This window comes from Schistocerca serialis, chromosome 4 (assembly GCF_023864345.2).
Source record: "Schistocerca serialis cubense isolate TAMUIC-IGC-003099 chromosome 4, iqSchSeri2.2, whole genome shotgun sequence".
NCBI lineage: Eukaryota > Metazoa > Arthropoda > Insecta > Orthoptera > Acrididae > Schistocerca > Schistocerca serialis.
Window position 1 is genome coordinate 494,063,336 of NC_064641.1, and position 12,945 is coordinate 494,076,280.

The window sequence follows — 12,945 nt, forward strand, 5'->3', positions numbered from 1 at the left end:
GATACGCGGAAAAGGGAATCTTGTATTGTTAACGGCAGATGTCTTGTAATTTTCCATTACTGAGATTTTGATGTTAAAATATACATGGAAAGGAGAGTAACTCACTATTGTAAAGGAAAGATTTAAATGTAGACAACTAATAAAATATAACGAAGTTTATTTAAAGGAATAGAAGATACATTAGAGTTTCATTCCAGTGATCACGAAGTACGAAGTTCGTGTACTGGTATGACTCGCATAAACTAAGCAGACATATGTGTATTGGATGATGATGATGATGATGATGATGATGATGATGATGATGGGTTTGTGGGGCGCTCAACTGATCGGTTATCAGCGCCCGTACAAATTCCCAATATTTCCTCAGTCCAATCTCGCCACATGCATGAATGTTCATGAGATGAGGAGGACAACAGAAACACCCAGTCATGTGTATTGGAAACACGGTGGGGATCCTGCAGCTCACACGGTCAAATTCATCTTTGAAAGCAAATTTATAAGAATTATAATAATTGTTCTACACGTAATTCCTTGGCCTCGGAAATCCAAGCTGAGCTTTGTTACTGCACACGAACAGGTACTGTGAGGTTTACGTAAGGACTGATCACAATTTTTGATTTCTAGCTAATTCATAATCCAAGTCAATCAATCAATCAACGATGAATGAGCTCATCCTACACCGACCTGAACAAAATAATAAACCACACTACCGGTGGACGTGCTGAAGGAAGGTTCAAATGACTCTGAGCACTATGGGACCAAGGGGACCACACCGTGGTTCAGGTCGAAAAAAATCGATTTTCGGTTTTCATCATATTTCGATAGATTAAGGTGTTATTTAAGTACTCTGAAAAGAATTTTGCTGGAAAAAAATTTTTTCGACCATTTAAAGAGCATTTTCCTACCACGTGTGTTCATGTGCCACGCCCACTTTTCTGTCACCCACTGTCAACCCACCGACTGTCAACTCTAAGCCATATGGAGATGCCATTATTAGCAAAACAGAATGTGTAGGCCATGTTCAAAAACGTTTGGGAACAAGGCAGAGGAAACTAACTGTTGATATGAGAGGAAAAAAATTAGAAGATGGAAAACTGATGACCGGACAGGGTCGGTTAACTAAAACTGAAACTTGCATGTATACTATAGGCAGGCAATAAGGAGAAATAAAGAAAATCTGGAGGCAATGACGAGAGATGTTCGGGCCATATTCTTCCATAAGTCCTCAACTGGTGATAAGCCATGTCATGGATTGTGTCCATCAGGAGAAAATTCGTGGTGCAAATACAATAGGGCTCAGGCAAATGGAGAATCTTATTTTCAACAGCATTCTCTTCCTGCTGCTGTTATTACAGCAATTAAATCTATTTTCAGAGACTTGACTCATCCTGACTTTCTAAGGAAATGTCTGCATGGGCAGACACAGAACCCAAATGAATGTTTCAACAGCATAACTTGGAACTGTATTTGTAGGCATGCATACAATGAAACCAGGAGTTCATGTTGCTGTTATTAGATTCAATTGAGGTAATATTGGAAAGTGTTGGGTACTGAAAAGCTGTGAATTAATCCTCGTGAAATATGATCACTGGGCTGCAACATTGCGATAAAATGAGGATAGCCGATGCAGACAGGTCTGCATCTAAAATGTCCAAGACAAACATCCAGGAAGATGAAAAAGAACCTGGAAGACCTGCTAGAGGCCAAAGAAGGGCCATCATATGCAGCAGGACAGTTTCAATTAACTGTAAGCAACAAATTTCACAAGTTTTTTCTTTAAAGTCAATTTCCCACAACTAAAATGTTCAGTACATATGCCCCATTATATCAGAAACTATCTTAGATAAATGAATGAAATTTTCAGAGACTGTGCATAACATAAAAAGCCACCTCTGGTACTACAGTAATTAATATTTCCCCATTAGTAAGTTCACAAAAAATATTTTCTGAAGAAAAAACTTAATATTTTTTGTTAATAAATTTCAAAAAGTATTTCTTAAAAACTATGAAATGGATAAAGTAGATTTTAGTACAGCTGACTCCATTAGCATCATGTAACATACAGTAAAAATATTAAGGACCTGCATCAAATAATTTTTTCGGAAATGGATCAAATACTTGCCTAAATTAAATAGGCAGGGTGTGGTCCCCTTAACATCTGAGGTCATCAGTCCCCTAGAACTTAGAACTACTTAAACCTAACTAACCTAAGGACATCACACACATCCATGCCCGAGGCAGGATTCGAGCCTGCGACCGTAGCGGTCGCGCGGTTCCAGACTGAAGCGCCTAGCACCGCTCGGCCACAGCGGCCGGCGCTGAAGGAAGGGGTGCAGAAGCAGGAAGAGGTCCACGTTTGTGAACGTCATGTGGAGCCGGCTGCACGGAGCTGAAAGACGTCAGGCGAGTGAGTGTGCCTGTGTGTTGGCGGCCGCTCGCGATATTGTGTCGTGAAGACCTTGCTTGGTACACGACATCCGCCCCATTAGCTGAACGATCAGCGCGTTGGAATGCGACGCCCGGCGGCCCAAGTTCGATTCCCGTCAGAGGCTGGGTGTTGTGCTGTCCTCATCACCATTTCGTCCCCATTGTCGACGCGCAACTCGCCCGATATGGTGTCGCACTCAATAAGACTTGCCACTTGGTGGCCGAACTTCCCGCCTGGGAACTCCCGGCCACTGACGTCATACGATCATTTCCAGCCGCCTGCTGTGGTCGAGCGGTTCTAGGCGCTTCAGTCCGGAACCACGGGGCTGCTACGGTCGCAAATTTGAATCCTGCCTCCGGCATGAATGTGTGTCATGTCCTTAGGTTGGTTAGGTTTAAGTAGTTCTAAGTCTAGGGGGATTCATAACCTGATATGTTAAGTCCCATTGTGCTTAGAGCGATTTGAACCATTTTTTATCACTTCCATTTTGGTACTCAGCAACGATAAATTATACAGCAACAAGGAAACGAATTCGAAAATATTACATAAAACAATTTCGTCTTCTAATGGATTTTGCAACTCTGAATTCATACTTGTTGAACGAGAAACTCGGTGGCAAATTCTAGAGACAGTTTCAGGTTATCAAATGTTTACTTGAAAAATATGGCGCATTTGTGAATTCTGCCCCTCAGCAAAGAAAAGTGGATCGCACTTGCCAAGTGTTAGCACCGACAAGTTAGTTGGGACCATACTGTCCTTAACATATTTCATCCACACAGAGGAAACAGTCACCGACGGCACACTGCCAAATATGCTGCAGCAAAAACGCCTGTTTATTGTGACGATCACGCTGTTGGACTAGGTGCAGTGGCTCGCTTTGAACTGCACCAATTGAAAAATAATTTCTACAAAAATACTATAGAAAAATGACCATATAAAATTAATCGTCGGTAAAGTAGACTCCAGACTGAGATTCATTGGAAGAATCCTAAGGAAATGCAGTTCGAAAACAAAGGAAGTAGGTTACAGTACACTTGTTCGCCCACTGCTTGAATACCGCTCACCGGTGTGGGATCCGTACCAGATAGGGTTGATAGAAGAGATACAGAGAGCAGCGCGGTTCGTTACAGGATCATTTAGTAATCGCGAAAGCGGTACGGAGATGATAGATAACCTCCAGTGGAAGACTCTGCAGGAGACGGGCTCAGTAGCTCGGTACGGGCTTTTGTTGAAGTTTTGAGAACATACCTTCACCGAGGAGTCAAGCAGTATATTGCCCCCTCCTACGTATATCTCGCGAAGAGACCATGAGAATAAAATCAGAGAGATTAGAGCCCACACAGAGGCATACCGACGATCTTTTTTTCCACGAACAATACGAGACTGGAATAGAAGGGAGAACCGATAGAGGTACTCAAGGTACCCTCCGCCACACACCATCAGGTGGCTTGCGGAGTGTAGATGTACTGCTTATGCGTCGGCTGCTCCCATAACATTCTCCCCGAGACTATCACAATAAATCAAAACAAATCTGCTCATTTTTGTAATACATACTGCTGCTGCCGAAAGCTTCGAACTGTTGGCAAACTACAGTCGGAAGAATCACCTGATTTGAGAAAAGCGCGCCAGAATGTGTCGATTACGCCACGCTACAAGAAAACGCCGCGAGGCACGGAAATAATTACACGGGCGGGAACAGACTGAAGCGCGAGGGGGTGAAAATTCTCACGGCAGCGGCAGGTAATATCAAGGCAATGGCCGCTACGGGGCGCAACAAAAAGCCACGTCATGGGCTGATACAACGACTGCTACGACAACAGCAATTGCAATTATTATTATTATTATTATTACCACAACCTTACTTACTTTCCATGTCCTGGAGAAAAAAATCACACTCTCCTTCTCCCTTTACGGGGGCATTTAAAATAGCTTCCAGAGTACAGGATTCCCAGATATTTTGACATACTAGCAGCCTATAGGAATGCGGGTAAGCTACTACAAACAGCATAGTGAACGCATTATTGTGGCCAAGATAGATACGAAGCCCACACCTACTACAGTAGTACAAGTTTATATGCCAACTAGCTCTGCAGATGACGAAGAAATTGAAGAAATGTATGATGAAATAAAAGAAATTATTCAGATTGTGAAGGGAGACGAAAATTTAATAGTCATGGGTGACTGGAATTCGAGTGTAGGAAAAGGGAGAGAAGGAAACATAGTAGGTGAATATGGATTGGGGCTAAGAAATGAAAGAGGAAGCCGCCTGGTAGAATTTTGCACAGAGCACAACATAATCATAGCTAACACTTGTTTTAAGAATCATGAAAGAAGGTTGTATACATGGAAGAACCCTGGAGATACTACAAGGTATCAGATAGATTATATAATGGTAAGACAGAGATTTAGGAACCAGGTTTTAAATTGTAAGACATTTCCAGGGGCAGATGTGGACTCTGACCACAATCTATTGGTTATGACCTGTAGATTAAAACTGAAGAAACTGCAAAAAGGTGGGAATTTAAGGAGATGGGACCTGGATAAACTGAAAGAACCAGAGGTTGTACAGAGTTTCAGGGAGAGCATAAGGGAACAATTGACAGGAATGGGGGAAAGAAATACAGTAGAAGAAGAATGGGTAGCTTTGAGGGATGAAGTAGCGAAGGCAGCAGAGGATCAAGTAGGTAAAAAGACGAGGGCTAGTAGAAATCCTTGGGTAACAGAAGAAATATCGAATTTAATTGATGAAAGGAGAAAATATAAAAATGCAGTAAATGAAGCAGGCAAAAAGGAATACAAACGTCTCAAAAATGAGATCGACAGGAAGTGCAAACTGGCTAAGCAGGGATGGCTAGAGAACAAATGTAAGGATGTAGAGGCCTATCTCACTAGGGGTAAGATAGATACTGCCTACAGGAAAATTAAAGAGACCTTTGGAGATAAGAGAAAGACTTGTATGAATATCAAGAGATCAGATGGAAACTCAGTTCTAAGCAAAGAACGGAAAGCAGAAAGGTGGAAGGAGTATATAGAGGGTCTATACAAGGGCGATGTACTTGAGGACAATATAATGGAAATGGAAGAGGATGTAGATGAAGATGAAATGGGAGATATGATACTGCGTGAAGAGTTTGACAGAGCACTGAAAGACCTGAGTCGAAACAAGGCCCCCGGAGTAGACAACATTCCATTGGAACTACTGACGGCCTTGGGAGAGCCAGTCCTGACAAAACTCTACCATCTAGTGAGCAAGATGTATGAAACAGGCGAAATACCCTCAGACTTCAAGAAGAATATAATAATTCCAATCCCAAAGACAGCAGGTGTTGACAGATGTGAAAATCACCGAACTATCAGTTTAATAAGTCACAGCTGCAAAATACTAACACGAATTCTTTACAGACGAATGGAAAAACTAGTAGAAGCCAACCTCGGGGAAGATCAGTTTGGATTCCGTAGAAACACTGGAACACGCGAGGCAATACTGACCTTACGACTTATCTTAGAAGAAAGATTAAGGAAAGGCAAACCTACGTTTCTAGCATTTGTAGACTTAGAGAAAGCTTTTGACAATGTTGACTGGAATACTCTCTTTCAAATTCTAAAGGTGGCAGGGGTAAAATACAGGGAGCGAAAGGCTATTTACAATTTGTACAGAAACCAGATGGCAGTTATAGGAGTCGAGGGACATGAAAGGGAAGCAGTCGTTGGGAAGGGAGTAAGACAGGGTTCTAGCCTCTCCCCGATGTTGTTCAATCTGTATATTGAGCAAGCAGTAAAGGAAACAAAAGAAAAATTCGGAGTAGGTATTAAAATTCATGGAGAAGAAATAAAAACTTTGAGGTTCGCCGATGACATTGTAATTCTGTCAGAGACAGCAAAGGACTTGGAAGAGCAGTTGAATGGAATGGACAGTGTCTTGAAAGGAAGATATAAGATGAACATCAACAAAAGCAAAACAAGGATAATGGAAGGTAGTCTAATTAAGTCGGGTGATGCTGAGGGGATTAGATTAGGAAATGAGACAAAGTAGAAAAGGAGTTTTGCTATTTGAGGAGCAAAATAACTGATGATGGTCGAAGTAGAGAGGATATAAAATGTAGACTGGCAAAGGCAAGGAAAGCGTTTCTGAAGAAGAGAAATTTGTTAACATCGAGTATAGATTTAAGTGTCAGGAAGCCATTTCTGAAAGTATTTGTATGGAGTGTAGCCATGTATGGAAGTGAAACATGGACGATAAATAGTTTGGACAAGAAGAGAATAGAAGCTTTCGAAATGTGGTGCTACAGAAGAATGCTGAAGATTAGATGGGTAGATCACATAACTAATGAGGAAGTATTGAATAGGATTGGGGAGAAGAGAAGTTTGTGGCACAACTTGACCAGAAGAAGGGATCGGTTGGTAGGACATGTTCTGAGGCATCAAGGGATCAACAGCAGCCTATTAAGGTGTCTGGGCAGTTCTGCAGCTGAACGCAACGTCCTCATAATATCCCATGAGGCCAAATTACTTCTGCACCTTGGGACTTCTGTCCGAAAACACAGACACCACGCTTTCATATAATTTATTCGCCTCGACGGGCAATGATTCCACAACCTTCAGCGAGGATGCACAATGTCGTTCGACATTCGGCTGGAGTCTAAAATTAGCGAGCATGGAAGGCATGGACGGGGACTGTGGACAGGTGGCAGTAGGCGGAAATGTGTGTCGGACGGAAGCGTGCCGAGATAGTCCGTGCGTTTGCGACAGACACTGTGTCTGAATGGCGTTGTGGTTAACGCAAGTGCCCGGTAAGCAGGAGATCCCGGTTCGAGTCCCGATCCGGCACTTATTATCACTCGTCGGTGGCGATTATGAAAAAAGTCACGATGCAGTTGATATCATCAGTTCCTTTCCTTTCCCTTTCTTTCTCCCCCCTCCACCTTCCACTTACATAACATGTTATTGAACTGTTTAGGCCCCAAGTGCGTTGCTTATTTTATTTCAACCTCCTCTACCGTGCTCCCTTGGCCGTCACAGCTGTATCATCCGCATAGGTAAATCACCTTGATCTGGAAGATATAGATGTTGCAAAGAATCGGCAGCAACACACTGCCTTGAGGTAATCCGTTTTTCTGGGTGTTCCCGCGGTTCTTCTTACCTTGCAGCGTCACACAGTATCTTGTGCTTTAGAGCATACCACTGTTTACGTTTTTCAGGCTGAAATCTCTTTGTTATCTCGTACAGCTTTTTGATAAGATTTTTATGATTCAGCGTGTCCTATGCAGCACTGAGGTCTATAAAAGCTGTACTAGTGATTAGTTTTTTTCTCATATCCATCTTCGATGTGCTTGATAAGGTTACGGACCTGGCTAGTGCATGACTTCCCTGGTCTAAACCTAGCTTGCTCTGAAGTGATTATTTCGTACAAAATTGATGAAATCCTAGTCAATATAATTATCTGTAAGACTTTATAGAGTTGACACAAAAGGAAGATCGTGCGTTGATACTATGGATATTAGGGATCTTTCCCCGGCTAGAGAATACCTACGACGTGTGCTTCTTTCCAGAGGTTAGGTACATAGGCAGATTCAAGGCACTCAAACATTAATTTAACCAACCACTTTACAGCCTCTGGCGCGAAATTATTACTATCGATCACACGTCATTTCAACAGAAAAACATTGAATAATGATGTGAACTTTAACTTTTAACCAGAGAGTAATTATTACAGCGGATTTCTGGGGACGTACGCATCAGTACAGTCTTTTATCCGTATAAGGAATTATTACTGCGTATATCCGCAGATAGCCGTATCAGCGCAGGCCCTGACCGACCGACCGAACGAACGACAAACTTCGCCTGCAGCCTACACATGTCCCGTCGACTTTCCTCAGCGATTCCAACGCTGCCCTGTTCCTACCGATAGTTGCGAATTATTTATAGTTAAGTTGATTGAAGTTATGTTCGACGAGATGCCGCTTAGCTTTAGACAGAAACAAGAGCTGGGATTTGCCTTGGCTGAGTTACATATAACAAGGCCATCGAGAGAAAGCCGTGGGGGAAAAAGTGGGTACTGCACTACTCAAGGAGTTGGAAGCCGATGATTTTCGTAATTATCTAAGCACGGATGCAACATGTTTTTCGGAGCTGCTGAACATCAACAACCATTCTTAACGAAACAGAATACAGTCGTGAGAGAGACTGTGAAAGCTGCGTGGACAGGTTGTTAGCAACATTAAGGTTTCGAGCCACTGGCAGAAGTTAAGAGAACCTCAAATTCAGTACGATTATATCCCCACCTTTATCATCTAAAATGATTCCTGAAACCAGCGGCATCGTGATTTATAGCTGCCAGGTGAAATTGTGCATGAGCGCGTTTCGTCACAGGGTTATTTGGTAAGCGTGATAGCGTTACGGAGATGTTTAACAAACTCAAGTGGCAGACTCTGCAAGAGAGGCGCTCTGCATCGCGGTGTAGCTTGCTGTCCAGGTTTCGAGAGGGTGCGTTTCTGGATGAGGTATCCAATATATTGCTTCCCGCTACTTATACCTCTCGAGGAGATCACGAATGTAAAATTAGAGAGATTCGAGCGCGCACGGGGGCTTTCCGGCAGTCGTTCTTCCCGCGAACGATACACGACTGGAACAGGAAAGGGAGGTAATGAAGTGGCACGGAAAGTGCCCTCCGCCACATACCGTTGGGTGGCTTGCGGAGTATAAATGTAGACGTAGAAAGCAAAATAAATAAAACAAAATAAGTTATGTAAACTTTATTAATCGAGTTATACATCTAGCATATAAGATGCCTCCTGTAGATTTAAGAAAGTCATTTCAAATTAGAAAAGGTGGTGTCGCATATCGTCTAATAAATACAACAACAGATAAATAAGAAATGAAGCATTTGGCACCCGTCACAACCGTAAAAAAGAAAAAGTCAAGCGTTTAGCTCTTCATAACAGAAGGACTCGACATAGGTTGTAATTTTTTAACACGCGTAGCAATGAAGCAGTTACACATCATCAATAAAAAGTCCTCGATTGTCTATATTTCGATTTTTGGGTTCTGTTTCCGATACGTATCAGAAAGCTGTCTGTATTACGGTTTTTATACTAGGGTCGTCCAACAAGTAAGTTTCCTTGTTTTATTTCTCTGGAAAATAAACTGTGTGCGTGACGTAAGAGGCCTGGCGAGTTCGACCGGCATGTGTTGACACCGCTTACACTGGGTTACGAACTGCAGTATCTTGTCAGTGCGCTGCCAGCTAGTATGTACTGTAATTAAATAGTTCAAATAGCTCTGAGCACTATGGGACTTAACATCTGAGCTCATAAGTCCGCTAGAACTTAGAACTACTTAAACCTAACTAACCTAAGGACATCACACACATCCATGCCTGAGGCAGGATTCGAACCTGCGACGTAGCGGTCGCGCGGTTCCAGACTGAAGCGCCTAGAACCGCTCGACCACACCGGCCGGCTGTACTGTAATTACCACAACAAATTCTACATCTACATCTACATTTATACTCCGCAAGCCACCCAACGGTGTGTGGCGGAGGGCACTTTACGTGCCACTGTCATTACCTCCCTTTCCTGTTCCAGTCGCGTATGGTTCGCGGGAAGAACGACTGTCTGAAAGCCTCCGTGCGCGCTCTAATCTCTCTAAATTTACATTCGTGATCTCCTCGGGAGGTATAAGTAGGGGGAAGCAATATATTCGATAAATATTTGCCCGTTTGTGAGCTACGCTCTGTCATTCGGTTTTTCCGCAACAAAACAACTATCCACTGTAGATATCAATCGGGAGTTAAGCTCTTTCTACTGAGAAGGCTGTGTGAGCATTCAAATTGTTGGACATTGGCTCGGAAGATCTTGCTCCAAGTGATTTTCACGTGTTAACTCAATTCAAAGACCTCCTCGGAGGTAAGCACTTCAACACCGATTATGGAAGTCACATCGACATTGACAAGCTGATTACGAGCTCAGTATGCGAGCTAGTACGACACTGGTTTGGAAAAAAAAGAGGGATTCTTTCTTACTGGACGCCCCTCGTATTTCATTTCTGGTAAGTATCGGAAAAAATCCAAACACCGAAACACATACGGTCAACAGACTTATGTTCATAAAATATATATCTTTTACTCTATATGCTACATGAAACCATTATGGATTCGTTAAGAAATGAAACAAGTGCTTCATTTTCTGCTCCACTATTGCTATACTCCTTGCACGACGTGTCCCAGTCTTTTAAATTTCACCAGAAACACACAAGCGGGGAGGCGGCGGCGGTTTAAATGGCAGTCCCCCGGAAGTCACCCCGCAGGAAGCGAGCGCCCCCTGGCAACAGGAGCCGGTCCTTAACCTCGACACGTTTACGTAACGCCGGCGCTGATAGCGCGTGCGTAGCGTGCCACATTGCGTAAGCGGCGCGTACGCACGGCTCGCCGCCAGCTGTGTCCCTGGTGCGGCAGGCGCCGCCTCCGCCTCCGGAGCAGGTGGTTCACGAGGCTGGCTGGCGCCGACGCCGGCGGCGCGACGACTTCCCGTCAACCTGAGGGGCTGACACAACTTTACTGCGCTACTAGGTGCCTAGCTTACAAACTCACCAGACAAAATACTAGTGGAACGCTGGTCGCTTTGGAGTGCTGCAGATAGGCCTATAGGACTGGTACGAGCCGCTCAGCTGACCCTCCATCCCTCATAGCACTGCAGTGGTGTGTTGGTGTCTGTCTGTGGTATGGAATAAGCTCATCGAGGTGGGTGGATGTGCAACCATCAAACATGGTGTAAGGAAAGTGATCGCGCAAAGATCGTAACCGACAAGGACAGGAGACGAGCGATTGTCATTGACACCCCTTGTCAATAACAATTCCCACCAAACTGGACACGAATTGGTTTTGTCAGTGAATGCAGCTATTTTAACCATTGTCCGAGCGAAAATTGATAAGATAACGTTTGTAGTTCCATACCTCTCCAGAATACCTCTCTAGACAGCGGCATCTATGTCTATATCTACCTACACCTACATACATACTCCGCAAGCCACGGTACGATGCGTGGCGGAGGGTACTTGTACCACTAGTAGTCATTTTCTTTCCTGTTCCACTCGCAAACAGAACGAAGAAAAAACTAATGTCTATATGCCTCCGTATAACCTCTAATGTCTCGTATGTTATCTTCGTGGTCCTTACGCGAAATGTGTGTTGGTCGTAGTACAATCGTTCTGCAGTCAACTTTAAATGCTGGGCCTCTAAATTTTCTCAAATGTGTCCTTGGAAAAGAACTCGCCTCCCCTCCGGGACATTTTAGTTCAAAAATGGTTCAAATGGCTCTAAGCAATATGGGACTTAACTCCTGAGGTCATCAGTCCCCTAGACTTAGAACTACTTAAACCTAACTAACCTAAGGACATCACACACATCCATGCCCGAGGCAGCGCGGTTCCAGACTGAAGCCCCTAGAACCGCTCGGCCATAGCGGCCGGCTCCATTTGAGTTCCCGCAGCATCTCCGTAATACTTGCGAATTGTTCGAACCCATCGGAAACAAATCTAGCAGCCAACCTCCGAACTGCTTCGATGCATTCCTTTAATCCTACTTGGTGCGGATCCCAAACACTCGAGCAGTACTGAAGAATGGGTCGCACTACCATCCTACATGAGGCCTCCTTTACAGATGAACCACACTTTCCTAAAATTTCCCCAATAATCCGAACTCGACCATTCGTCATGGGGATTGTTTTCCTACACATCCGCATTAACTTCCATTTTTCTACATTTAAAGCTAGCTGCCGTTCATCACACAAACTAGAAATTTTGTTCAATCATCTTGTATCCTCCTACAGTCGCTAAACCGAAGACAACTTCCCGTATACCAAAGCAACCATAGCATCATCAGCGAACAACCGCAGATTGCTGCCCACCCCGTCCGCCAGTCCGTTTATGTACACAGAGAACAAAAGCGTTCCTTCCACACCTCCCTTTCGCACTCCTGACCCTCGTCTCTGATGGAAACTCGCTGTCGAGGACAACATACTGCGGTATGTTACTTAAGAGGTCTTCAAGCCACTCATACATCCGGTAACCGGTCCCAAGTGCCCGCACCTTCGTTAACAGACTGCAGTGGGGTAACGCGTCAAATGCTTTTCGGAAATCTAGAAATCTGGAATCTGTCGGTTGCCTTTCGTCCATATGTCGCTGTATTCATGTGAGAAAAGAGCAAGCCGAGTTTCGCACAAGCGACGCTTCCTAATACCGTGCTGATTCCTGGACATAAGCTTTCCCGTCTCGAACACTAAAAATGTTCTATAATTCACAGCACACCGATGATAATGATACGGGTCTATAATTTTGCAGGCCCTTTCTCTTATCCTTCTTACATACAGGAGTCACCTGCGTTTTCTTGCAGTCGCTTGGGACTTTGCGCTGGGAGAGAGATTGGCGATAAATGTAAGCTATTAGGTCTACAACTTTGCTTCCGCCGTTTTGCAATAGACGGCAGTAGCGGCAAGTGGGGTTCAGGTGGTTGGTCATAAGTG

At 43.9% G+C, this 12,945-nt stretch overlaps 1 protein-coding gene across 1 annotated transcript in view; it reads right to left on the reverse strand.

The window, feature by feature from the left end:
* Positions 1–10,656: 10,656 nt before the first annotated feature.
* The window catches only part of LOC126474571 (tRNA dimethylallyltransferase-like), a 627,506-nt gene continuing 625,217 nt past the window's right edge, over positions 10,657–12,945 (reverse strand). Inside the window, exon 5 of the mRNA XM_050102048.1 lies at positions 10,657–10,960. Within this exon, the coding sequence (XP_049958005.1) occupies positions 10,657–10,960 (304 nt within the window). The remainder of the gene's footprint in view (positions 10,961–12,945) is intronic.